Genomic DNA, 26543 nt, shown 5'->3' on the forward strand with positions numbered 1-26543 from the left:
CAGTCCTTGGCTGACTGTGCTTGTTTTCAGGAGGCATTGAGAATCAGCCTGATTGAGACTAGTAGACTTTACATCCCTCAAAATTAAACTAGTTCTACAAGATTCAGACATGTCTGGGAGAGAACCATAAATGAATTGTGCAATATTTACTAATTGCATGTTTGTAAATTCAACAACCCTTTTTTTTAAGTGTACCAGCTTTTATTTCTGCTGGAGCAGTTCCCATCTGAAATTGACATGTGAATGTGCACTGGTCAGACACAACATTAAAACCACCTGCTCCATGTTGTGTGGGTCACCCTCAAGTCGCCAAGGCAGCTCTGACCCGCTGAGGTATGGACACAGGACCTCTGGGGGTGTCCTGTGGTGTGTGCTACCAGGACGTTAGAAGCAGATCCTTTGAGTCTTGTGGGTTGTGATGGTGTTGTTCAGTGCAGTGGGTCTCCAATCAAATCTGGGCTGTGTCAATAACCACATGAGCTCATTACTGCCCTTAATGCAATTCTTATCAGTTTTTTGCTGGTGAAAGTTACATGAGTGCACATGTTGTGATATCTGCCATATAATTAAAAAAACACATTTTTTAGTTGATCCTCACTTCAGCTTCATACGTGAGGTGACAGGAAATTACAGGGGATTTCTTCTGTGTTTGTCTGACTATTATTATTTATTTATTGAGAACTTGTGATTCATTCACTTCAACATATATTACTCAGATATATAAGACAGAAGCATATACAGTCTGAGGTAGACTTATACATACATATACATATATATACTTATAGTGCACACATCGCTTATGTTTTATGACTTGTATTGAGGTGCACTCAACAGCATTTAGCACTAGGCTAGGTTAACCAACTCTCTGGGGCCTTGTTGCAGTGAAAGTAGCATGTGGCGATGATTGAGACTATGACTGGATCTTATCTGCTCAAGATGCATGTGCAGACAGTAGAAAATGGTGAACGGTGAGACAGCAAGTTTTTTTTGTTTGTTTGTTTGTTTCTGTATTTTGTTGTTCATAATGTAGCACTATCAGGGACAACATAGGGTGCATCCCCTGGATGCATCAATAGTGAGTATGCTGTGCAGAGACACAGGTCATGTACCTCCATGGATCAGACTTGTTCCAGTGCATCTCGGGGATGCTTGATCAGATTTGATCTGGGTAAGGGTGTCACGAGATCGAAATTAATTCACAATCTCGAACTTCAGGTTAAAAAATAGAATCGTCGATGCTGCCACGCCCCCATGTCACGTCCGGTTGGCTTGGCAAGGGGAAAAAACACACACGTGTTGAAGTGCTGCGAGTCAACCTCCTCTAACTTAGCTACTAGCTAAGCCAGTAGCTATTAGCTACAGCCAGTCAAACGATAGCATGGTGTTACACCATTCCTGTTCGGCTCCCGGACCGTGGTAGGGAAGCACAGGGGAGATGATTTCCTCCAGGGCTGAAGTTTCTGTTCACCTTCGGGGTGAACCCCCTTTCACGTGTTAAGCTGGAGGGGAAATAATACCAGGGAGCTTTGCTGTATCTTGAGGAGCCGTCGCCTTTATTCACAGCCAAACTGCAGCCTATATTGTTCACTTTATTGCTGTTGCTACTACTGCTACACCTTTCCTTCTCCTTCCTCTCCCATTCATTCACTGTCCGCACGTACACACGCTCCCTCACTCTCGCTCGCCCACTCACACCTTAAGCACCTTGTATATGTCCAACTGTTCTGTAGTAGTTTGTTAAGACACTTAATTGTTCAGAGAAGACTATGGACATGGCTGTTTTATTTTTTGTTTGTTTTGTTGTGAACTTGAATGTCATCTTCTGTGAAGAAGACTGCAGTTACAAAAGAGAAACTAGATGGCAGGTTATTTTGTTTAAGTTTCCAGTTGACTGAAGATATAAGTTATTGTTACATTATGTTGTTAATAAATGTTTTAAATTTGACAATGTAGTGTGGTACATTGCTAACAAAGGCCAGATATTATATTGCATAAAAGTCTAGTCTAAAAATGGCATAGCAACCTGTGCTTTAAAAAAATAAATGTAAAAATCGAGAATCGAATCGAACCGTGACCTTTAGAATCGAAAATTGAATCTAATCGAGGATTTGGAGAATCGTGACACCCCTAGATCTGGGGAGTTTGGGGGCCATGTGGCTCAGCACCTTGAGCTCTTTGTGATGTTCCTCATCCACATGGATGCTAGGACCCAAGGTTTCCCAACAGAACATTGCATTGTACCAAGATGATCAATGTTATTTACTTGGCCTGTCAGTGGTTTTAATGTTGTGGCTGGTCTTTATATATGAACCCAATCGATATATCAGTCTGCAGATATCATTGGTATATGTTGTCCAATATGTTCCGATGGGTGATATGAAAACTTTTGTATATATATAGAATAATGCATAAGAAGATGGTTGGGGCAGTAGTTAATTTAATTACCAGTGAGGTTTATTGTTTCAATAACTGATGCACTTGGTCAGTAAAATGTATTGTTGAACTGTAAAATGTCCTGCATCCATTACATGTGTATCTTTGTCAAACACACACGAGAATATGGGCCTATATAATGATATTGGATTTTTTTCCCCTAAATATTGGCCCCAAAAAATCCAGAATGGGTCAGGATACTACTTTATGTAGATGCCTCCATTTATTGTCATTCGAGTTCATTTTGTTTTTGAATAATTGATTTGTGTCTGCACTGTTGGAATGCAGCTGAAATCACCATATACATATCATTTACATCATTTCTGTTTCTGTTGTCACACAATGAATGAGTATTAAAGTACTTTGTTGACCAGCAGTCACTACTAAGCTGCTGAGGTGCAATTAAAATGATCACAAACACAACATCAACAGACAAAACAGACCAAAGTACAGGTTAATGTCAGCAGCTGTGCTGTGAGATCGGCCCGACTGACATTTAAAATGAGTGATGACAGAGAAAGTTAGAAGCCAAATACAGCCAAAACACATCTGCTAAATGAGCTGCTGTGTTTGTTCTGTAAAACATGACAAATATTTTGTAACTTCTAATAAATGTGGACATTAGAAAGCAGCCGGATGCCCGTGCATACAGTCTGATGTTACTGAGTTCAGAGCTTCCTGCTGTTCACCCTATGTGACCTCAGCACAAAGCCCAACCATACACACACCCTAAAGCTCAGCACTGCCATGATTAACATGACCTACATGGCAGCAGTAAGAACTGCTGATGGCTGCCCTCATGATATTCTATATAATGCTGCCTGCTAATGTGGACTGCGCATCCCACATCTTAGAGAATCTTGCTAGGATTTTCAACGGCAGCCATTTGTTTCTGTCTTACATCAAAATGTTACAGTGAATCTCCTCTGTGGTCTCTTGAATAGTCAACATGATCGTATGAATGAAAAAGACCTGAGGTGAGACACACCAGGATAAAGGTACTGCCTCCTCGTCATGTTATACAAGTGATATTTTTCTACATGTCTATATTTTCTTCTTTTAAATATGAATTTGTAGAAGGGCTGACATTTGTAGTTGAATAATGAAATGCGTTATAGCACAAGGACTGGGTATTTTTTGAAGATGTCTGACATCAGTGCCAAGATGATACCAAAAAGGCAACTGTCCCAGGGCTCCTGATCCCAGTAGGTTTGTGTGCAGCAACTGGTATGTGGCAAATCAACTGTGTTCAGTAGTATGAGAATATGCAGGGCCTTAAGGATTGATCTTGAGGTCCTGCCTTGAAGAGGGTCTACTTTCCAGACTCTGCTCACATGTTAATTATTCCTAAATTAATCTGTGTTTGATTTATTAACCCCACAGCAAAACTGTGGCTGTAGTGTAATATTTCAACACAGGTACACTTACAACCGGGCCCCCTAGCAAGTCATTCTTGCCCTGCAGTTACCAAAATCAACATCCAAATCTTCAAAAGTTTGCGACGTCGTACACACTCTTCATTTTGTTAGAAAATCAGAATGCATCAATGCTAAATAAATGAATGCCAAAGTGAAAGAGTGAAGTCAGAAAAGTAAGAAAATTTTCTGATTTACATCAAGAAATATCAGATCCAAGAATAAGACAAAAAGTCGATGAATGCAACCGAGAATTCAGTGATGTCGATACTTTTGAGACTAAAATAAGTCCAAAATAAGTCCACTGTATCGATACTCGAAACAATGGACTTATTTTGGCCTGTGCTCAGAAAGTCTTGAGGTTTAATACCTAGCCCTGGGAGTTGGTATACAAGACATGAAAGTATTGTTTGTGCTAACCACCGCAAGAGAAACCCTTTTTATTGTTTTTTATGCTTGCCTTGGAGCCATCACACCCCTCTACACAATTTTTCGACTCCTTTTTTTCTGTTAAATCTTGTGTCCATCCGGCTAAAGTTGAATCAAGTTTAACTTTTACAGAAACGTCTGTTGTCAACCTCTGGCAGAGTGCTTATCATGCACAAGTGCACATTTGTTGTGGATTACTTTTCTAACTTGAATGTTGTATCTCTACTTGTTACCTCTTGATTGCTATCACCAAAAATATACAGTAACAGCTGCTGCCATTACAACCTCCAGAGTTGTAAAATCTTGTCTGTGAAAAACACAAACCACTGTACAATGTGTTCATGTGTGATCAGCCTTCATATTCATTAATCTGTTAAACAAGCTCCACTTCCACAATCGTATTTGATTGTCTCACAAGCGTGTTAAACATCGCGCCCCACCAGTGCAACCTTTGTCTGTTTTAATGCAGGGCTGCTTTTAGCTGGCAAAAGTCATTTTACCATTGCTACCTGTGCCCAGAAACAATACTCTTCATGCCTCCGCTCTGGTGAAGGCCATGGCCAAAGGCATTATGTTGGGATGTACATCCCATTTTCGTGAATGTGATACCTTAGAAATGCCAGGAGGGAATTTCTTCAAATTTGGCATAATCATCTACTGTTGCCATTTTTCCATTACATCTGCCGGTCTGGCCCTCCTCCCCTGGTACAGATTGCCTAGTGTGAGTGCGCCCTTAATAGCTTTTATTATGAAGCAGCATTACAGGTAACGTGTTTTCACCAGCAGGAACTAAACATGACTCCTGAAACAGCTGAAAGTGAACACAACGAAACAATAAAACACAGCAGATGTTTGAAAGTACAAACAGGACGAGAGAAACTAAAGAGATTCAGTTAGAAGCTACAAAAGTACTGAGAGCTGAATACTTTAAGAAACATCTTTCTCTCAGGTGTCGCGCACAGACCTGAGTTGGGTATCGATTTTAGGGTGCGACGGGTGCTTGTTACGGGTTGGCTGCAGTCACGAGATGTCACCGCAGCCTGCAGGCTTACAGGTGGGTCAGCCCATGTGGCTCGACTTAACTCGACGCAGTAAAACTGGTGGGGGAAAAGCAAATCAGCGAGGCCCGGTTTGACTCAGTGGGTAAAAGTGCTGGTGGAAAAACGTCACTTTGTGACAACATTTGACACAAATGTCTAGGAGGCTAAAATGATGAAGTGATGACATTTTATATCAAAAGGTCAGCACTTTTCTGGTCCTTATTCAGCTCCATAACTTGTGAGATTGTGACCATATTTCACATTTGGTCAGATACTGAACTGGTGACACTACCCACCTTGAAACTGTGCTGGTTGTAGAGATCTTCTGTGCTGCAGGTTCAACATGTGTGTGAAGCATCCATGTTTTACAATGTGTAGAACCAGCTTTAATGACTCAGCATGTGAACACATACAAGGAAAAGACTGTTTATGTTTCTCTCAGTAAATGTACACACTAGTAGATATACAGCAGCAGTCCAACACAAGCTCACTGGTTTTGTTGATGTTGATCTTCAGGTGATTGCGTTGTACCATGTGATGAAGCTGTCTATCAGTCCTCTGTACTCTGGATAAATAGTCTCTAAGTGGAGATAACATGTTTCTGACTGCAAATTATTCACTGGAATCAAACATGTTAATATAGTGACGACTTCCACCAAATAAATCTACATGGAGGTATACAGTCCATCAACTGGCGTACAACCAAGAGGACGTCGTACTAGTCTTATCATGGTTTCAAAAGAAATCTGGTGTTAAATCGGAAAACTGATCATTTAAATCCAAAACGGTCTGAGAGAATAAGTAAGGAGGTAGGCTGTCCTTACATGACATTGATTTGGGGTCCGGGGTCCTGCCAGTTTGGTGCCACGGCCGCCATTTTGCACCCATCACCACCATTTTGATGATAGGATTAATGGCACAAATGGATGCGGTTGATGACTCGCAGCACTGGATCAGTAGTTGCACTTTTTTTTGTCTTCGGGTAGAGATGGGAAGTCATGGCTGACACATCTGGCCCCTGCGCCACAGCGATAAGCCCGATATCCACCAATGAATCAAACTGTTGAAAAATGAAACGGAGCGCTTCCCCGGTCGTGTGTGAAAATCGGAGTCCAGGAAAGGGAGAAGGTGGAGGTGGTGGAGAGAGACAGAAGGCGGACTGGGAGGAGTGGAGTTGCATCAGCCAAATGAATTGTCATGACGGAGATCATGCGTGAAATGAGCAGCAGATTCCTCAGTGCAGTTGCAAATGGCCTTATTACCATTACACTCAGTCAGCTGACAATGGTGTTAACCTGGTGGACAGCCACACAGGACAGGACAGGACAGGACGGGTGGAGGCTCTCTGCTGTGCACATACAGGAGGAGTCTGGAGTGTGACGGCAGGCCGCTAGTTTAATTCTGAGGAGGACATTTTAGCAGCAGCCATCTGATCGACAGCTCCGTGCATAAAGAACATGGTGTGTGTGTGTGTGTGTGTGTGTGTGTGTGTGTGTGTGTGTGTTGGGGGATGGGAGGAGGGAGGAGGGAATTAAGAGTTGGCATTATGTCAGGAGAGAGCTGCCATCTCTGCCTCCTTTCTAGCCCTGCACACACACACACACACAGCCTACACACAAAGAACGAGGATAGCGCAAGATGAAGAAAAAAATCCCTCCGCTCTGAGTGTATCTTGGCTGTGTCACTCCTTTATTACCCCCCGTATATACACACACGGCCGTGCACACATGCCTACACAGACTGCATATCCACTCCTGATTGGCTGGTGTAATATGAACAAATGAAGCCCTCAGCTCTGGCTACATTTAAGGGGCCCCTGAAAGTAAGCATGTGTTTATTTTTACAGTGAAAGAGGGGGGAGGCAAAGACGGAGGGTTTGAGGAATTGGGGGAGGGTAGAGGAGCAGGGAGGGGTTTCTTTGTGGTACTGTACAGCTGGAGCAGGAGAGGGGGTTACAAAATCCTGCCTTCTGTTGGAATGCTGTGCTGTACATGGATGTCTGGACACTGTCTAACTGCTGGTTTATGACGGAGGGCTTCTTCTCTGGTACTCCACGCTGTGGTCGCATCATGTTACTGGCACGAGGATACTTTTGTCAGATTTTTGATGAAGATGACTACCTGTCCAACTTGGTGTTGGCTTTAAGAAAAGTGTGCTTTTGGCTCTAGGTGGAGCCACGTCCGTCCTCTATCAACCTCCACCCTGTTTCTTTCTACCTCTCTCTCGCCATGTCTCCTTTTCTTTTCTTTTCCTTTATTGCATTGGCCTGGCAGAGTGCCCAAAGCAAGAGGGGTGGGGTGGGAGGTGGTGGGAGGGATTATGGGAGAAGGGGGGGTGGGGGGGTGTGGTTGAGGAGAAAGAGGGAGAAAGAGTGTGTGGCTTGTGTAGCAGCTGACTGAAACAGTCATTATATTATGTAAAGGCAGTCGGCGGCGGCAGTGGCTGGGGGGAGGGGGAGGGTGTTGGGTGCCAGTTACTGACGCGCAGCACAAGGCCGACCCTGATTGGCTCATCAGCGCCATTCTCAGCGGTGCTCTCTGGCTCATTAAAGGTGGAGGCTCGGCCGAGAGGTTGCAGGAGCTGCTTGTGTTTTTCTCTCAGCAAATGGAGGCGACGACTGGGCTCCGCAGCTGCGTCACAAATTAATTAGAGAAGAAGAAGTGGTGGGGAGGGCCATATTGTGCGATCATTAAGACTCCTCCCTGTATTAAAGAGGCTGCTGTAGATGTGAGGGGGATAACAGAGACGTTACAGGAGCACAGAATGAACAGATTAGAGCGGTGGCAGCCACAGCACCATGATACAATAGATGAGGGGAAACGATAGAACGACACCAGCAGGAATAATCTGCTAATAGGAAGCTGATTAAGTGATAACGAGGCCAATTAAATCTTTGTCTGAATTACAGTCACTGACACTCTGGCGTACATGACATTTTTGCCAAATTGAGTGTAGGTCCAGGTGTTGTTAATGTCGCGGTGCAGTGCTGGAAATGAAAGCATCCATTTGCATGTTGTCTGGCTGCACACATGATGTACCCTCATTCATGATGGAGGAGAAGCTGTAGATTTAGGTGTTCACAGATAAACAACTGACAGCTTCAAATCACACAGCAGCAAACAGTCAAACATGTCAGACAGAAAACACACAGTCCATGACTACAAATCATGTCATCTTTCTCAATCATGTTTGTTTCATGATGGATGGAACCTGTACTGCACACTAGTCTGCTGTTATATTAATTGTTCATGATTTGTAGAAATGGTCTAGAACATAAAATCACTGTTGCATGACGTGTATTCTCCCCTATAAGTGGTTAGGCTTCTCTCATGTCCATTTGCTTGTTGGTTGGGTGATTTGTCAGCAGGATTACACAAAAACTACTGGACAGATTTCCATGAAACTTGGATGGAGGATGGGTCTCAGCTCAGAACAGACCCCATTAACTTTTAGGTTTGCATCCTGATAAAGGGACAGATCTAGGAATTTTCATCCCACTTTCTTCAACATTGTGAGATGGGGCTTTTTTCAACCTTTCCATTAATTTCTCAAGGAATAATGCATGGAAAAAAACAGGTGTACTCAGGTGGCTGATATCTATGAGTGTGTACAATTTGATGCGGATCCAAATAAAAAATCTGGATCTAGCGGATTTAGATATGTTTTAGATTGGATTAGGCCGATTGCATTAAAGGGAACTGTAGGGCCTTGGCAGAGGTATGCGCTCTACTGAGTGCCATCCTTGTTGAGATGCCCAAGAAATGATCTGTTCTGTTTTACGATTTCAAATTTCCCTTGGGATCAATAAAGTACCTATCTATCTATGATCTGTCTTGTAATGTATCTGCCACAAAGCAATGCTGGGTGTCACTGAGTCACTGTGGCTGTGAACATCATCTTTTAGCACGCTTTCTTGGTTCAAAGTTTGAACACAGTTGAGGTGACGCTAGTCACCACTGAGCCAGTTCAGACCTGGTATCAATAACCGTCCTGAGTGATCCAGTCACATTGTTCAGCTCTCAGTCCATCAGTTCACACCTGACATTAACATTCATCTCCACATACGTCTGAGTGACCACCTGTGATCAGATATCACTCCAGTGCTCTGTATGCAAATAAACACCTCCATCTCTGGGACACACAGACACCATGTTTTTTACACAAAGGAAGAAAGAACTTCATGTAAAATGTTTGCTGAATTTATAAGAAGGCCCAAATAATGATAACTCTGTCAGAGACAGCATTTCACAAAGTTTATAAAGTTTCTCCTAATTCAACAACTCACTAAATTGAGACATTTTTTAAGGGGGACAAAGAAGTAGCCTTTATTGGTTACTGTTACATGTGTCTTCTTTCATAAATGGAGTGTAAATGGTGAAATCAGTGTAAACAGTGTGTTCAAACAGCTGCTAAATGTTGGCAGGTAAGACTTTAGCACTTTAGACACAGAAGCAGACAGGCTGGTACAGCCATGCTGCCACAAACTGACACTTTTTACTACACTCAACAACTCTTAAAATCAGACCATTTGTTAAGGGAGTCTGGTATTGGATCAGTTGAAACAGGCAGTGTGTTCACAATCGTCTGCTGCTAACACTGACAGGTTAAGACAGCCCAAACATGTCGTGAACCCCATGAAAATCCTTCTTCTGCCCCTTTTTCCTCTTCTTCTCCTTCTCCTTCTTCTTTCTCTTGTTTCACAGAGGACGTCAGTTGAGTAGGTGGTCCTTCAATGTGGTCCAGGTCAAATATCCGTACACACTGCTAAAAGAATGTGGCCACATGCGTCCCGGACCACCTCTGAATATGGTTTGAGTGATTGGATCTCAGTGCCTCCTCATACGTCTTGACGGCATTCACAGCTGTACTTGTAAAGCTGTCCACTTGTGACCAGATCACTCATAGCGATACCGGGTCTGAATGGGGCCTCTGGTTCAGTGCCCGTCCTTCTTTGCGGCTGTAGTCATTGTTTTTGAGTAGTGTTCAATCCAACCACCAGCTATTATATCAGGCACAGCCTCCATTGTGCATGAAGTATTACATAAACGTTGACCTCTGCAAAGAAAATGTGAACAGGCTGATTTATTGAGACGAGTCTCTTTGCTTGCCATGGAAATGGAGGGGAGGTAAAGCACTGAGCATTTCTAATGACAGTATTTCAGGTGTTGGCCACACACACAACTTGCTCTGGTTACAGGCACTGACAGCTTTGCAGCAGTGGTTTGCCTGCTCATTGTGCTGTTCAATGGCTAGCGTTGTTAGAATCACTGTTAGGTTAGTTGCCTGTACACACGTGTCATGTCTGGTGTTCAGGTGACAAATCTCTGTACAAGATGCTAGTGAAATGCCATATCCATTTTCTTCATACTGTCACTTGATAATAGAGTCGCTTCCTAACGTTGTTGTGGCTTTATGTCACTGTAATGCACTCTACCACATACTACCAGTGTCTTCCTCATGCCAGAAGAATGTGCTGCGTTCACATGTTGATAGTGACTGGAAATTCTAAACTACAAAACTCTAAAGGAAGTATTTATTGTAGGCTTATTCTATTGGATTGCACTTTGTTGTACAGATTTTTCCCGCCGTATTGTCTACCCTTGTAGTATAGATCAATATTGGAAAACTATTTGATGAGATTATTGTTGCACGCAATGGTGCTACAAACAGAAAAATAAAGCAGTAACTGCAGAACCTCACCATCAGGAGTAATGAAGGACTGTGAGTCCAGATGAGACCCTGTTTCACTCACTGCATATACACTGTAGGCTTCCTTCAATGATCTGCCACATGTGCAGTAAGAGTTTCAGGTCGTGGAAGCTCGCTCTGCTGCAGCTTCTTGATTGTTTCACTGCACTGTCAGCCCTCATGCTGAAGCCAGTCACATGACTGAGCTCATAAGACTTGGACTGTTGTTGTCTTTGCAAAAGTCTTCCTTACTGCTATGAATCACTTGGTAACACACGCATGCACACACATACAGGCATCAAACATTTCTCAAATGTATTTGTCACTGTCAAGTACAGATATCCAGGCTATTCTTAGCCCGCTGTATTTAACCCACTTCCATCTGAATGAGCTTACCGTCAGCTGCTCATATTGTTATTTATTTATCCCTGTTGCAACCTGGAATTTCACTGCACTGATTCCCAGGTCAATAGGGTGAGATTGGTTGGTTGGATTTGTTGGCTTTCCGTACTAACAGAGGAACGTAACAGTGGTAATGTCGGCTGGTCTGTCTGTACGTCCAGCAGGACATTTCAACAAGAATGGATTTCATGGTCTATAGAGGATGAGTCTTCTAATTAAGTATGCCAGCACCTTAAGTGACATGCAAAAGTGCATTTTGTTGTTTGACTAAAATCCATTGTGAGATCCTTATAGTTGATGTTTGGTGTGTCCCTGCTAACACTTCTGTCCCCCCATCTCTTCCAGGATGGAGCGGATGTCTGAGGAGGCGCTGAGGCTCAACCTGCTGAAGCGAGGCCTGGAGTCACCCAGCGAGCGAGAGGAGGCACTGGCCAAGCGCCTCAAAATGGAGGGCCACGAGGCCATGGAGCGCCTCAAGATGCTGGCACTACTTAAACGCAAGGACCTAGCTGACCTCGCAGCCCTGGAGGTGGCGGGGCCCCTGGGGGACGGGAAGGGCCCTGGAGCCAGCTCTCTCCACCACCAGAGCCTAATGGGTGCTGCCTATGAGGAGAAGATGAATGGGAGTCTGAGGCTGGGAGGCCACGGTGGCCATGTTGGACCCAGTAAGAATGGGAAGGAGAACATCATGGATGAGCCTGTGGATATGAGCGCAGGGAGACGATGGTGAGAATAAAGTCTGTCTACATTAAAAACCACAGGGATTAAAATAACCGCTGTCTCCCTTCTAACATGACTGCTGTTCATTCTGGGATGGGAGTTCATGTGGGCTTCAAGAAACTTTATTGTCTATCACATAGTGACAGAAAATGTCATTCAGTTAGGGCTCGGACAACATGAAAAAACATTTTCACACATGAGACACACATAAAATCACACAACAGTTAAAAGCAGTGTGAAAAGATATATTAAAAGAGTAGGGTCTATGTATAACGGTAATCTGTCAAAGGACAATGTGTTATCAGTAGGCATTAGACTGATTATCGGTCTGGCAGATTATCAGATCTGATATTCAGCATTTTACGGATTATCGGGATTGATCTTTTTCGTTGTCAGATTGAAGATAAAATAAATGTATTTATAAATGCAAGTATTAATAATCTGAACCTGCAAAACTAAAGTACAATATTTGCCTCTTCATTTTAGTGGAGTGGAAGTATACTAACAGAGAATGTGAAGTACAAGTACCAGTCCATCACTGATTATTCTAAATTTTGACGCAATGACTTATACTTTTACTTCAAATGTTTATGCTTCTAAATATCAGTTATTGGTCTCCTTGATTACTAATACTCCATATCAGCCGTTAAAAACCGTATAGGTCCATCTCTAGTTATCAGATGACAAAATGCACAGATGTGTGTCTTTAGAGAGTTTAGTGTCTTTGACTGAAACTTTCACTACTGGGAGGTTATCGATAATATTTTTGAAAGGTTTACCAAACCATTTCATTGTTACAGTCGAGTACAATATTGTAGCTCATCAATACTGCTGACAATATGGTATGTTTTCTGTAAGGCCGAAGTGTCCAACCATGTGTCACAAACACTTTTGTAAAAAGTACCCAAAAGTCCAGCATCTCTCTGATTATCAGAATCAGTGTTTTGGTTTTTTTTTTGTTTTTTTTGTTTTTTTTTGTTGTTTTTTTTTAATCAGATTGATGATAAATATAACTGAATTAAAGAATGTTCTACTGTGGCTCTGATGCAGCATGTAATTACATTCCATCACTGGCCACACCGTGCTAACAGTCTTTAGGTTTTCATTCCTAAGGTCTTTTCCTCAGCTGACTTGTTGACCTGTCATTGCAGGAAAAGCACATGTGTTCTGACAACATATTTGCCATGGCTGACAGTGAGCCACCATGAACAATAGCAGGACGCTGACAGTGACTTCAGCCATCATTCCTCGAGTGTTTTTCCTGCTGTCACATGTCAACATGTGTTCTGTTAAAAAGGCCTATTGATCACCTCAGCAGCTGATTCAGAGTTCCTCTCTACTTAAAGAGTGCTAACCAGTGGGTGGAGCCTTTGGTCAGAATATAAACCTGCAGACCGCTGCTCTCAGACCTAGTCTGTACGTACACAAGCATTTTTGGAAACAGTTTCAAAATAGAAAAACGTGTCCAAATGAGCATTTTAGCGTTGTTACAAAAATGATCTCCGTGCACACAACACACCTGACAATGTATGGACCATGGCCATTCACATACACTGGGTCAGCAGCTCGTCAGCAAAATATTCTCAGCAGTTGTTTTTGTCTCTCTTTTCCATCACTGAATTATCAATGTCTGTCTGTGTCTTTCTAAATAGAAACAATAAAACATCCATTCTGTTAATGTACAGATTCAAATACTCCACTGATAAACGTGTGTCACTCTAATAATTACCAGTTATCTCTCCTTCTACCCGTCCAGACATAAAAATTGACAATGTGTTTTTGAATAGTCATGTTTCCATACAATGCCAAGCGAATTTTAAGCGAACTTTTGAAAGTTTGCAAAAAATCAAAATGTGAATCTGGTGCGTTTCCATACACTGTTTTGAGCAAATGAACCAGGCCACGTAAAGCATAATTTCGTCAGAGGGTGACACGGTGTCGGCTACATCACGCGCAGATGTGGAAGTAAACAGAGGCTAGACGTAAACAAACCAGGAGACAAAATGGAGAGAGGTCTTCAGAAATTACTTTACACAGGGCAAGTTGTAATTGTTCTTGCATGTCAGTGAGCATTGGCCATGTTGCATGCTGCCGGAGACGACGAAGAAATGCAATGATTTTGATGCACGCAGCAGACAGCAGAAACAGCTGATCAGTCATGTGAGTTGAATGTTCACTACGTCAGAGTTTATTCAGCCAATCTGTTTCCATCAACATTTTGCACATTTACTCTGACTGGCAAAAGACAAAAACTATCTCAAGCGAGTGTACAAACTTTTTCGAATTTTGCCGTTTCCATAAAATTACTAATGCGATATTTTTCAAAATGCTTTATGGAAACACGGCTACTGTCTTCACCCTGGAAGGAGTTTTCCAAATGGTCCATTTTCAGCGGCCTAAAGCGCCATCTACGTGTGTACGAAAGACCAAAATGCAGAGAAAAAACTGTTGTAAACTGTTGTGAAGCAGCATCCTGACAGTTTCCTGTCCCTGAAAGTCACTTTACATATAGGTGGGAACAATCTGCAGCCTCCAGTTTGAAAAGTGCTGCTGTTATGCACACCCATCCACTGTGTGTCTTGTTTACATCACAGTCAAACAGCACCATGCTGCTACAAACTAACCAATCATACTAATACACAGATGAATCAGTCACTATTAACTCAGTATTCAGTGGTCTGCAGTTTCCTCCTCTGAGTATTCACCTGCAGGAATTTGTGAAGCCTCAGTAATTACAATGAGTACAACAATATGACACATGTGACTGATGACTGTTTTCATGATGGTGTTTACAGCTCTTTGATAAAACAATCTCTGGCCAAGTATAAACAGTAAACACACAAAGCCTATTAACCAGACAATAGTCCAAAGTTTAATTTTGTAGTTTGGCCAATTCACCAATGTTAATAGGCTACAAATCATAATACTAGCCAGTGACAGTTCTCCTCTCAGCCACTGAGGACTGCAGGCTAAATCTTTCACCTCTCACACCTAGGTGAGACCACAGGCTGTTGTCAATATCACAACTCTGTGGTTGGATAATTGCATTGTTTGATCTCAAAAGAATCTCTGATTTTGTCTCTCATTGCTTTGAAACCTGATCTAAAATGTATATTTTTGCTATTAGAAACTAGAATAGTGCTGTGTGGAGACAGAGTTGTGGTTCTGGTGCAGCAGAGAAGATTTATTGTGTCTCACAATAACTCATCAAAGAACTGTGTGGTTGAAAACAGGCTTGTTGTGAGTGTAATTATCATTAAATATAATGAATCTGTCTCAAACCATGTGTAGGTCTGGAGCCAGCTATAGGCAGCTGGCTCCAGACCTACAGCATACAGAAGACTTCATTATTAGAGATTTATAACACTACACACTCACCATCTTCACAGATCCGTCTTCTCCACATCTTGACATCATTGTTAGCATTTCAGTGCTACTTTTTTGATAAACTTGTCCCTGGGAAATGGCATACGCATCTTTCAGTCCCATGTTGTGCGTACTCACTGGTTATGGATACAGCCCTTAGTACCTTAAGAAACTTTGGGATCTCTCCTTGAATTCCTGTGTGTCAGCCCTGTGATGAACTGATGACCTGTCCAGGGCATACCCCGGCAGTCACCCAATGGATGGACAGTTTGAACACTATTTAGCTGCACTGCATCAGTTTGCAACAGCCTGTAAACTGACATATGAATAAAGGTTTTTAAAATAGTTAAAGTATAAGTGAAAGACATCCTGACATCCCTGTTAGCGCCTGCCAGAGGCCATGATGCTCCTCATATCATACTCCACCAAAGTGGTTTTAACAGACCGACAGACTGGGCATACAGTTGAATAACTTAGCTTCGGATCTTCATGGTCAGATCAAGTTTTGAGAAAATGGTAAATTTTATGATGACCATGCGCTTCAGATGTTTCAAATGTTGATGGGACATTTTGGTTTTTTTCTTGTTTTCCCATGAAGTGAGGCGGACCATGACAGGCGAACTCCGTCTCCAGACGTCATCATTCTTTCAGACAACGAGGCGTCCAGCCCCAGAACAACTCCTCGACCTGAGGAGCGTCTGCACCAGGCCAACCTGGACATGTTCAAGGTAAAACTATCAACAGCAGCCACTTCAAACTCTATAGATAGGCTACATGTATAGTGGTCAGTCAGAGTCAGGGTTGTCTAACTTCATGTCTCTATAGTCCTGGATTCATCAACATATTAGTATTAGGGAGACATTAAAGCGACAGAGCATCCACAACAGGGCTTCTCTACATAGGGCAACCTATGACACATCACATGGAAAATCATAAATGATGAAAAAAATAATAACATACAGTAGACATTAAATCACTTGTAGGAACTCACTAACAAAAGTCCATCTGGTATGTTAAAGGAAACAATCACAAATGAGTCATGAATGCTTCAAAGATTAACATGTAAAAGAATCCAAACAAGTGTCATAAGTCGCCTTAAATTTGCCACCATGTGTCACCGTTCCTGTGTGTGACTTCCAGGGGAAGACGGGAGAGGAGCGGCAGCAGATGATCAAAGCTCTGAGAGAGGAGCTGCGTCTGGAGGAGGCTCGCCTGGTGCTGCTCAAGAAGCTCAGACAGAGTCAGATGCAGAAGGAGAACGTGGTGCAGAAGGTCAGTGCTGCTGCTGCTGCTGCTGCTGCTGCTGCTGGACACTGTTGCATCATTAAAGTTCTGTCTCTACCTGCTTCAGCAATATTCAGTGGTGGAACATAATTAAGTGCTTTTACTCTAGAACTGTGCATGAGTACAATTTTGAAGGGCTTTAACTTGACCTGAGTATTTCTATTTCATGTTACTCCACTACATTTCAGAGAGAAATATTGTTCTGTTTCCTTCACTGCAGTTACTTGTGTGTTTGTGCATTCAGACAATTGATACAAAATATAATCAGCTAATAAAATATGATTCATAATGAATAAAGATTAAGCTGCCCAGCATAATGTATATAAAGCACGGCCTGGCCAGTTCAAAGTCAGCCGATAGTCTTTGTTTTGTTTTTCTTGATCTGGATACCTTAGATTTATTTTTTTGTTTGTTTGTTTGTTGTTTGTTGTAAGTATTATGACTGCGATGCCTACTCTGCCGGTGCTGTAAAACCCCCTTCACAACGTAGTCTTCCCTAAATCTGCACAACGACTTTCCCTCCTCAAGACGTCATATCGTTTTCAGGGAAAATGCCTGTATTGCCCCTTTCAAACTGGACAAAAAACCCACTAACCCCTGCTAACATCTGGCTTTTGTTGTCAGTATGAAAGTGCAGTTGGCTCTGCAGTAGTCACAGGTGTGTATCATGTGACACAACTGTGTTGTGAATGAACCAAGTGATTCCAGCAGCTCAGCTACCATTAGCTCATGCTCCCCCCGACTCCTCCGTCACCTACATTTTGACCAGCCCCCATTATGCAGCCCCAGCGTCCTTATGACCCCAATCAAACTTATCTAGATTACAGTAATTTTCTTTCCCTGTTAGATAACCTTAACATACTCTGTGCACTACATATTGCATTGGCCTTCACCAAGTCCTTAGCTGCTCCACACCAACAGTAGAGGCAGCCCCACCATTTAGCCCTTGCCTCATCTATTCTAGCATTGCCATGGCATGTGTAAAAAAGGCACAAGAAGGAAATAACTTCTTCTTCTTCTTTCACTATTCACACATGAAGCTACATTCCTGAATGTAGCTTCATGTGTGAATAGTGAAAATCACTAGCGGTGCCTGCATATGACAATGTCCTCAGTGAAACGCCATGATGGACGCTGACATCATTTGTTGTCAGGGGTTACCGTGTGTTTCTGTGTATGAGGTGTGTGTGTTCCTGTTAGAGCTGTTAGTTACAGTTAGTTATATTGTACTGTTAATGCTGTGTCGATGGTTGCCTGCAGGTCCCAGTGGTCCAGAACGCTGCGTCCTCTGTGCAGCCTCCTCCCATCCACAGCTCTGCTGGCCTGGGGAAGCTGCCTGTGAGGCCGGGCCTGCACAACCCTGAGCCCCAGAACCTCCGCACTGCACAGGTAACATTTCACCTCTACACCTCAAGAATATGGCCGTGATCACTCCTGTCTCCTACAAAGAAGTAAAAGGAGAGGCTAAACTCTGGTTAGAGCTCAGCAGTTACACAGAGAGCAGTTTGTCTTTAATAAAATGACCCAGAAGTCCACTTTAATATCTCCAATTCGTTTCGGCCTTACAGTTTTTGGTTTGTTTGTTTCATTTTTCACTTATCTTGGTGTCTCCAGAGGAACTTTGTCGAGTCTGAGAAAATAACTACAATTTGTAACAGAAAACGTTTGAGGTTTAGAGTTTCAAAGATGGACATTAAAGCAGCACTCTGTAGTTTTGTTGAAGAAATGTTAATGAGCAGAGAAAGATCTTCATTGGCTGATTTTTTTCTGCCTCAACAAACTAAATAGTCAAACTCTCTTTGTTTTCATGACTGAATAAACTGAATAAACAAACTGACCTTAAAGGACAACACAGTTTATACTGTTTTACTTTGTTTAGATGTGGCGGACCCTGCCATCTTTCTAGCTTCAAACAGTGTTCTGGGACCTTATTGTCCTCTGAGAACAGCTTGTTTATTCACCGATGGAACAACGTTTGTATCATTACCTCATTAATATTGTAAATATATAAAAAACTACATAGTGCTCCTTTAACCAGATATGGGGGATCTAAGGAAAATGTGCTTTCCTATTCCATTGTGGGAAATGTAGGATCCATTGTCTTTTTAGCTTGACCCATACTAGGGATTAAAAGTCTGTTTTTTTCAGCCTGTGCTATAGATCTGTCTCTTGTGGATAAACTTCATTGAAATGCGATTCTAAATCACTTTAACAGGGTTCAGTCCTTTAACAGGGCAGAAAGTGCTACAAGCTTGTTGTGTTTGTTTTTTTTTGTCTCTTGACTATTTAATTTATATTAGACTCTGCTTAGTCTTGACTTGGACCTGACTTAAGTGATCTTGACTACAAATTCCATTTGGAGGAATTCCATCTAAAAAAGCGAGGCACAGATGTCTTTTCCTGAGGTGAATGATGCTATCGCTAACCTCAGAGATCTCATCAGTCCACTTTATTTAAACATTTTCTTCAGCCCTGTGTGAGTGTGGAGATTCAGAAGCCTTCTCTGTGAGACCAGGGTAAGGGTTCAGGTTAAATTGGGATAAAGACATTGGTGTAGATTGGCATTCGGACTGGGTTTAGTTAAGAGAATGAATGAATTGGTAGAAGGTCCCGCTCTGATAATGAGGCAGCCTCCTGCTGGAAGCCTCAGCTCTTGCATGACGTAGCCCTGCTCCTCCATTACATGTTGAGATGGTATTAAATATTCAGCACATCTCTTGTCCTATCGGCTTGTTTTGTATGGATGGTGATGTTCTGCCTGGTTTGTTGTCGGTTTGCTCACTAAGCAGCTGCTGCCCTCTGCTGCCCACACAGTGAATAACATCTTTTTAAACACTACTGTCCTCTTTGTGTACATGAAGGGAGAACTCCCTTTGTAACATGGATGCTCAGTAAACCTGGTGGGTTAACATAACAACCCAGCAATAAATGCTCCCTTCATGGAGGTGACAATAAAATGCATTGTTATATTGTTAAAAAGAGCTTATCTTGCAAACCTCATGTTGAATTGTATTGTGTCATACTTTTAGGTGTTTCCAATAATCTGTCCACCTGGTTTACATCAGTAATATATCAGCAATATACAGTACAATTCAAATCAATACCTCTCAAAGACAGTTTGAACAAAAATTGAACATTTTTCTTAATGTGTTGTTTGCTTTTACAGTGTGATCACGTAAAGTGTCTTTGAGTATCATGAAAAGAGCTGTATCATTAAAATGTATTATTATTATTATTATTATTATTATTACTATTATTATTAGAAGCTCCATGAAGGGAGAGGTTATTACAGCACTGCTGGATGAGACTGTTGGTAGTTTTAGCAAGATGGACCTGATGATAAACTGGACACTCTTTGGGTACTTTAAGTCAATGATAGCAAGCTGTTGATAGGGTTCATTTATTATCACATTTATTTGTGTGATCAAGTTGACATAAGTAAGTTGGATAAACTGAACTGTACATGAAGTATTTACAGCTTTTGAATTCCAGATGAAAGAAATGTGTTGACTCAACTAGAAAATTCTACTGAATTGAGATTAAATTACATAAACTAAAGGATTTAAGTACCACCTATCAAGTTTATATGACCAGAGTTCATGTGTTTTGAATCACCTCAACTTGTCTTCTCAAATTCAGTCAAGTGAAAGTTTGAAGTACACTAACTTTGTATAATTGTAAACAGTTTGTTTTTACAGTGCTGTAATTTAAGATAACTTTTTATTGATTCATTAATACTGATGTATGACTGAACACGGATAGAACTAAATTAACTGATTAACTGAGTATTCCCAGGATGTCTGATAAATAACCCATGCTAACCAGTTGTTAGCAATGTTTCAAGACCAGCCCACGTGCCCTAAGACACTGAGATGACTCATCACTCTGTTGGTGTTGTTGGACTGCACAATCCAACACTAACCTCTGTGGAATGTTGCTATAGTGCCAGTAACAGTGCTGCATAATAACATATATATATATATATATATATATATATATATATATATATATATATATATATATATATATATATATATATATATATATATATATATAAACCTATACATTGGATTACAAGTTTAACTTTATATTGTTATAGAGGAGGACCTCTGTGGTGCATGTGTGATGACATTAAGAAAACCAGAATGTTGAACAGACTCCTGTCCATCAAAATGAATTGTCTCTTAGATAAGCCTCTTCACTTCATTCCATCAAAGTCCTCTCTGTTTTCTCTTCTCTGCAGGGTCACACAGTCATCAGGTCAGCAGCCAATGCCAACCTACCGCCCATGCTGATGTCCCAGAGAGTGATAGCCCCCAACCCTGCCCAGCTGCAGGGCCAGAGGATCTCCTCCAAGCCCGGGATGTCTCGCTCCAGCTCCAGCATGGGCAATCCCGTCAGCTACCAACAGGTATGGATTCATACCAAAGCCACTTTCACATATGAACTCCGGACAGAGAATCAGATCAGGATATTGTCCACATTTGCTTGTTCACACAATCAGCACACAACAGGAGATTGTTCATGTCACGCGTATTCACACATTGGGCTGGGGGCGGGGCCTGGGTAGGATGCTACAGACTGCTCTGTAATGATGACTGTGTTTCCGTTGATATCAAAACCACACATATTTGAACGTATCCACAAAATCAACGAAAGTGTGGAGAGTAATATACAGACAAGCAGAGAAGAGTACAAAGCAGCTACACTCCGTGCACGAAGATCCCACCGTAGAAAGAAAGCTGCAGCATTTTGGATTTGTGTCCAGCAGCAGCGTGAATGGAAGCCCGAGAGACTGAGCGGGGAAATATTCTGGGCAGATGATGTCTGATGTGACAATGAGCAGTTTAACTGCCATTTCACATGTCCTGGTTTATGTTTGAGTATGTGTTACAGCTGATTAAACCAGCACTAACACGAAAGATTACATGTCGTCGACATGCTGTGAATTCACTCCGGACAACTGTCTGCTCTGTACACACATGTGGCTCACCCGGACTGAGGACTTGGCAATGTAAAGTCCGGGGCAAATAATACAGACGTGTGTTCACACATGCAGCTCCTCCAGGCAAACTATGGATAAATCCAAAGTTACAGTGCATGTGAGAAAGGGGCTCAAGTCAGACTAAATGCATTTAATAATGTCATACAGTGACAGAAATGTGAACTTAGTGTATCTGCTCAACACAGTTTGTCTCGAGGTGATGGTTTCTTCAAATGTCATTTTAATCGAAAGTAACAAAAACTTTAGATTAGAATAGAGAGCAGCACACAAACACATATCTGATGCCCAGTATCCACAGCAGGCTTTATTTGTTAATGTTCACTGTCATCACAGTGAGCCAAAGTGAAGCCAGAACCTCCAGGCTCTGCTCTGCTCTGCTCTGCTCCAGAAGTCAGAAAATCTCTTTTAAAGTCACATTGACATTTGTAACCACATAAATTACTTGAACTGCAGTCAGCAGTCATGTGGTCGATCCGTTTGTCTGGACAGTGATGGTTCATTTTTAAAAACAGTGCTGTTTATTTCTATTTTTAAGCAGCAGGTAACACACACCTGTTCCCAGGAAAGAGTTCCCAATAGAGGTTCTTCAGGTGTTCACGAGTTGTACCTGATGAGAAACATTGTGGAAACCTGACAGCGCCTAATGATACAGATCAAAATGAGCGTCTTTTTTTTTCTCTGATGTCCTAGAATTCATTCTCAAAAAAACCTCTACCCAAAAGGGATCCAAGCCAGTCAGAGTCTGACCTGAGAATAGTAAGAACCAGTCCAAAATGCAGTCTTCTCAAACAGACTACAGCTGCAATGATTAAACGATTAGTTGTCAAATATTAAATCACCATTTTTTTCATAAGCAAAAAAAAGTCAATGATTCTCTGATTCCAGCTTCTTCACTGCGAATACCTTCTGGTTTCTTTGCTCCTGTATGACGCTAAAGGGAATCTGATCGACATTTTTCAACATTTTCTGACATTTTATACCAAAATCTGGGGAAGTAGGCAAGTCAGTGGAATCTTCCTAAAATATCCGCATTTGAATGCAAGCTGTCTTTAGAAGTGAACGATTGTTCTACTTTTACCTTTACTTTCGATTTAACGTTACTTTTGACAGCACTGTCTATGAAACCCTGAAGAACCTGTGCACTCTTGTGTATCACACACAAGACTTCACTTCACGAAGAGTGGCCCTGTCTGAGACCACACACTACATAGATCCACTGGGTGTGCAGATGTTCACCAGAAGTGGATCAAGAATTATTCTTATAAATATGATTAATGAATGAATGTTATCATCAATGTAATGTTGACCCTCTATGAGTGACCAGTAGTTGGCGTGTTGTTGCCAGGTGATTAATGAAATAATCTTGATAACCTATTAAATAATACCAAATTCATGTTTTTTTATTCTTAACCTATTCAGCGGGTCTGTAAGGATGACTGCAGCTCCTGATTGATTATGTTAACTAGATTGTACAGTAAGTTTATTACTCTTAACTGAAATGTGGCAGATGGTCAGCCGAGACAAGACCAAGACAGTAATGATGCAAACCAAAATACACTGCAAGACCAAATAATACTTTGGTATTTTATGTTACTATTATCAAAATATGTTTAAGTAATAGATGTTGGACTGTCTGCTGCCTGTCATATCACAGTTATAATGTTACTATGAAACCTGATGCGTCATTCAGAGGTGTCCGGAAAGTCCAGCTCTTGTTTGAAGAATGAAACTTAAAGAGGTGCAGGAAGCACTTCAACATGTTGGCGCTTAAAAACTGATATATATGTATAAATATAAATGCTTTCAAGGGCAAACAGTAGCAAAGTTTCTCCTGACCTGACTTCGACACGGCCAGGCAGCAGATGTGGCAGTTTGTGACGGCAGCGTTCAAACTTTAAAAATGTGATTTTGCTAAGCAACAGGGAATGTGTGTGTCCCTGCAGGCCAGCCAGCAGGTGGCAGCTTCCCAGCGCTCAGGCTCCAGTGCGATGTACATGAACCTGGCCCACATGCAGGCGGCGGCAGCCGGCGGGGTCGGGGGTGGCCTGGGCGGCGCTTCGGCCGTCAGCCCATCCACCATGTCCAGCTCAGCCAGCGGAGGGGTGAGCTCCATGGCCGACCAGGCCAGCAGCCAGGCGGCGGCCAAGCTGGCCCTGAGGAAGCAGCTAGAGAAAACCCTGCTGGAGATCCCTCCACCCAAACCCCCCGCCCCACTTCTCCACTTCCTGCCCTCTGCCGCCAACAGCGAGTTCATCTACATGGTGGGCCTGGAGGAGGTGGTGCAGAGTGTGCTCGACAGTCAGGGTAAGCAGCTGACACACATCACTCTTCACATCATTCTTGTTTAGTCTGAACGTCAGTGTGTGACTACATTTTTGAACTATGAGCACCTGTGCAAAAAGGCCCCCTTGATTTTTAAATCATCATCATCATCATCATCATCATCATCATCATCATCGTCAGGAGCAGCATTTCTACAATACTCCTTATTTAGGGGCAGCCGATCTATTTAAATGACTTCCTCTTGCAGCACTACTTTACTTTGTGACTTTTTACTTAAAAAGAAAACAGAACTTTGTTATTTCTTGTAAACTTTCAATCAGTTACCAAAGGATTTGTCAGTAACAGTTGCGATGGGAAAAAATATAAATGTGTTGTGTTGCGTGACCTTTTTAAGTGGTGCTCCTAAATTTTGTACTCCTCATGTTGTCAGGGGGGAGCACCAGTGCTACACAAAACAAAGCTAGCGTGGAGCCCAGTGAGATCACACTGTTGGATACAGTGAGTCCAGACACTGACATAGAGAAAGCTACCTGTTTCTGACCACATACCAAACTAAACCTCACTGACCTCAGGTTGTAAGATCACTGAAAGGGGAGTTACAGTGCTCCTACCTTCTCTACTTAAGAAGGATGTGAGGAGATCTGTACACTCAGAATCTGCCATCTGCCCGTCACCTCAGATTGTCAGTGTGGACTAAAGCACAGTGTTCTCTGTAGGTAAACTCAGAGGGACACTGGCCCGCATGGAGCCTTTCTTCTGCGCCCAGTGCAGAACTGACTTCACCCCCCACTGGAAGCAAGAGAAGAGCGGGCGAATCCTCTGTGAGCAGTGCATGACGTCCAATCAGAAGAAGGCTCTAAAGGCGGAGCACACCAACAGGCTCAAGAACGCCTTTGTGAAGGCCCTGCAGCAGGAGCAGGTCAGTAACACCGTCCCTCTGCACCCTGTTGGCCGCACTCTTACTCTTATTGTAGTTTTCCTGTTAAGAAGTTGGTTATTTTTTATGTCATATTTCTTTATCCTGCCAAAAACTCACTAACTCAGCTAGTAGTTAAGGTGTCTGATGGGTTTCGGTGCAGCTGTTGCTTTTAAACCACCATAGGCCACAAGGTATGATGAATGTATGTTCGTGAATGTACTATCTATGGGATTTCCTGAATGTATGATGCCTCCATCTTAGGAGATTGAACAGAGGCTGCAGCAGCAGGCAGCCCTCTCTCCCAGCTCAGCCCCTACAGGGCCCAACGCCTCCAAGACTGACTCCATGATCCGACATCATGCCCTCCGCCAGGTACACACACCTTCACTTCTATAATGGGATTAGTGAGTTTGTCTGCCTGTAGCTTTGGAGTGAAAAAACTGCTCAGGATGAATTGATGTGAAAATGTGAACTCTGTTCTGTTTTCAGTGGAGCTACCATTAACAATTACATTTACTGTATGTCACAGAATATTGATGTTGGTTTTTCAAATGTCACAAGAGCCCCAAAAGGATTCAGAACCATAAAACCCAAATTTATATCGACATAAATCCTGACTAAGCGTATTTTGAGCTGTAACTAGCAAGTCTCTGGTGTTTTCACTTGATAACTGATCGAATCCAGTAACCACCACTGTGTAATTTGTGCACTGTATGGCAGTGATGGTGAAGTTAATGGGATGTCCGTACTGTCCTCAGGCTCCACAGCCTCAAGCCTCCATGCAGCGAGGTCTTTCCAACTCGGCACGAGGTGTCCTGTCCAACTTCGCCCAGGCCTCCCAGCTGTCAGTGGCCAGCAGCCTCATGGGGATGACTAGTGCCAAGCACTGTGGCAGTGGTGGAAGCAGCAGCAGTAGCAGCAACAGACTGCAGCATGACAGCCGTCGCCAGATCTACAACATCCCAGGTTCGTACTGTACAGTACCTACTGTGTACATATGTGTCTGATTCATCTCGTGTTCACCAGGGAGGTCCCGATCCGGTCCAGTCCAACACACGTTGATTTAATATGTATCTGACACATTGAAAAAACAGCTGTAGCTACTAAATCTCACCTATTTGAGTGAAATACTGAAGGTCCTGATTGAAAACTATTAATTTGATGTGAATATGACTGAATTTGGCCTGGATCCATCAGTTTGATTGGAGAGGTCTCACTCTGTTTGAATTGTTGGAACTACAGAGACACTCTGACTGAACAGTAGTGTTACAGAGTGGAGTTTCTTCCCTCACAGATGATCTTTGGCAGCATACAGACTCCAGCTGCACAGAGCACTTTAACCAGACAACAGATAAGTTTCATTTAGTTCCGTCATCAAGTGACTCCCAGAATCAACATTAGAGACAGCTGATTGGACCTGCTGCTAAAGGGGCTCACAGTGAAGAAGCTGCTACATCACTGTTTTGTTTTGTACACCACTGCTCTTTGCCAGTCAGAGAGAAAGGTATGACAGATTTGCAAAAGTCAGTTTATCATTTTTGCTAGCCTCTGTCTGAGCT

General features: G+C 42.4%; 1 protein-coding gene across 1 annotated transcript in view; it reads left to right on the forward strand.

Annotated features, from left to right (window-relative positions):
- gatad2b (GATA zinc finger domain containing 2B) overlaps positions 1 to 26543 on the forward strand; it is a 60018-nt gene that overhangs the window by 24943 nt on the left and 8532 nt on the right. The window contains exons 2-10 of the mRNA XM_073463347.1: positions 11753 to 12133; positions 16092 to 16221; positions 16634 to 16765; positions 18038 to 18166; positions 21021 to 21188; positions 23726 to 24086; positions 24782 to 24984; positions 25246 to 25356; positions 25743 to 25950. Of these exons, the coding sequence (XP_073319448.1) occupies positions 11754 to 12133; positions 16092 to 16221; positions 16634 to 16765; positions 18038 to 18166; positions 21021 to 21188; positions 23726 to 24086; positions 24782 to 24984; positions 25246 to 25356; positions 25743 to 25950 (1822 nt within the window). The 5' untranslated portion in view covers position 11753. The remainder of the gene's footprint in view (positions 1 to 11752; positions 12134 to 16091; positions 16222 to 16633; positions 16766 to 18037; positions 18167 to 21020; positions 21189 to 23725; positions 24087 to 24781; positions 24985 to 25245; positions 25357 to 25742; positions 25951 to 26543) is intronic.

This window comes from Pagrus major, chromosome 3 (assembly GCF_040436345.1).
Source record: "Pagrus major chromosome 3, Pma_NU_1.0".
Lineage (NCBI taxonomy): Eukaryota > Metazoa > Chordata > Actinopteri > Spariformes > Sparidae > Pagrus > Pagrus major.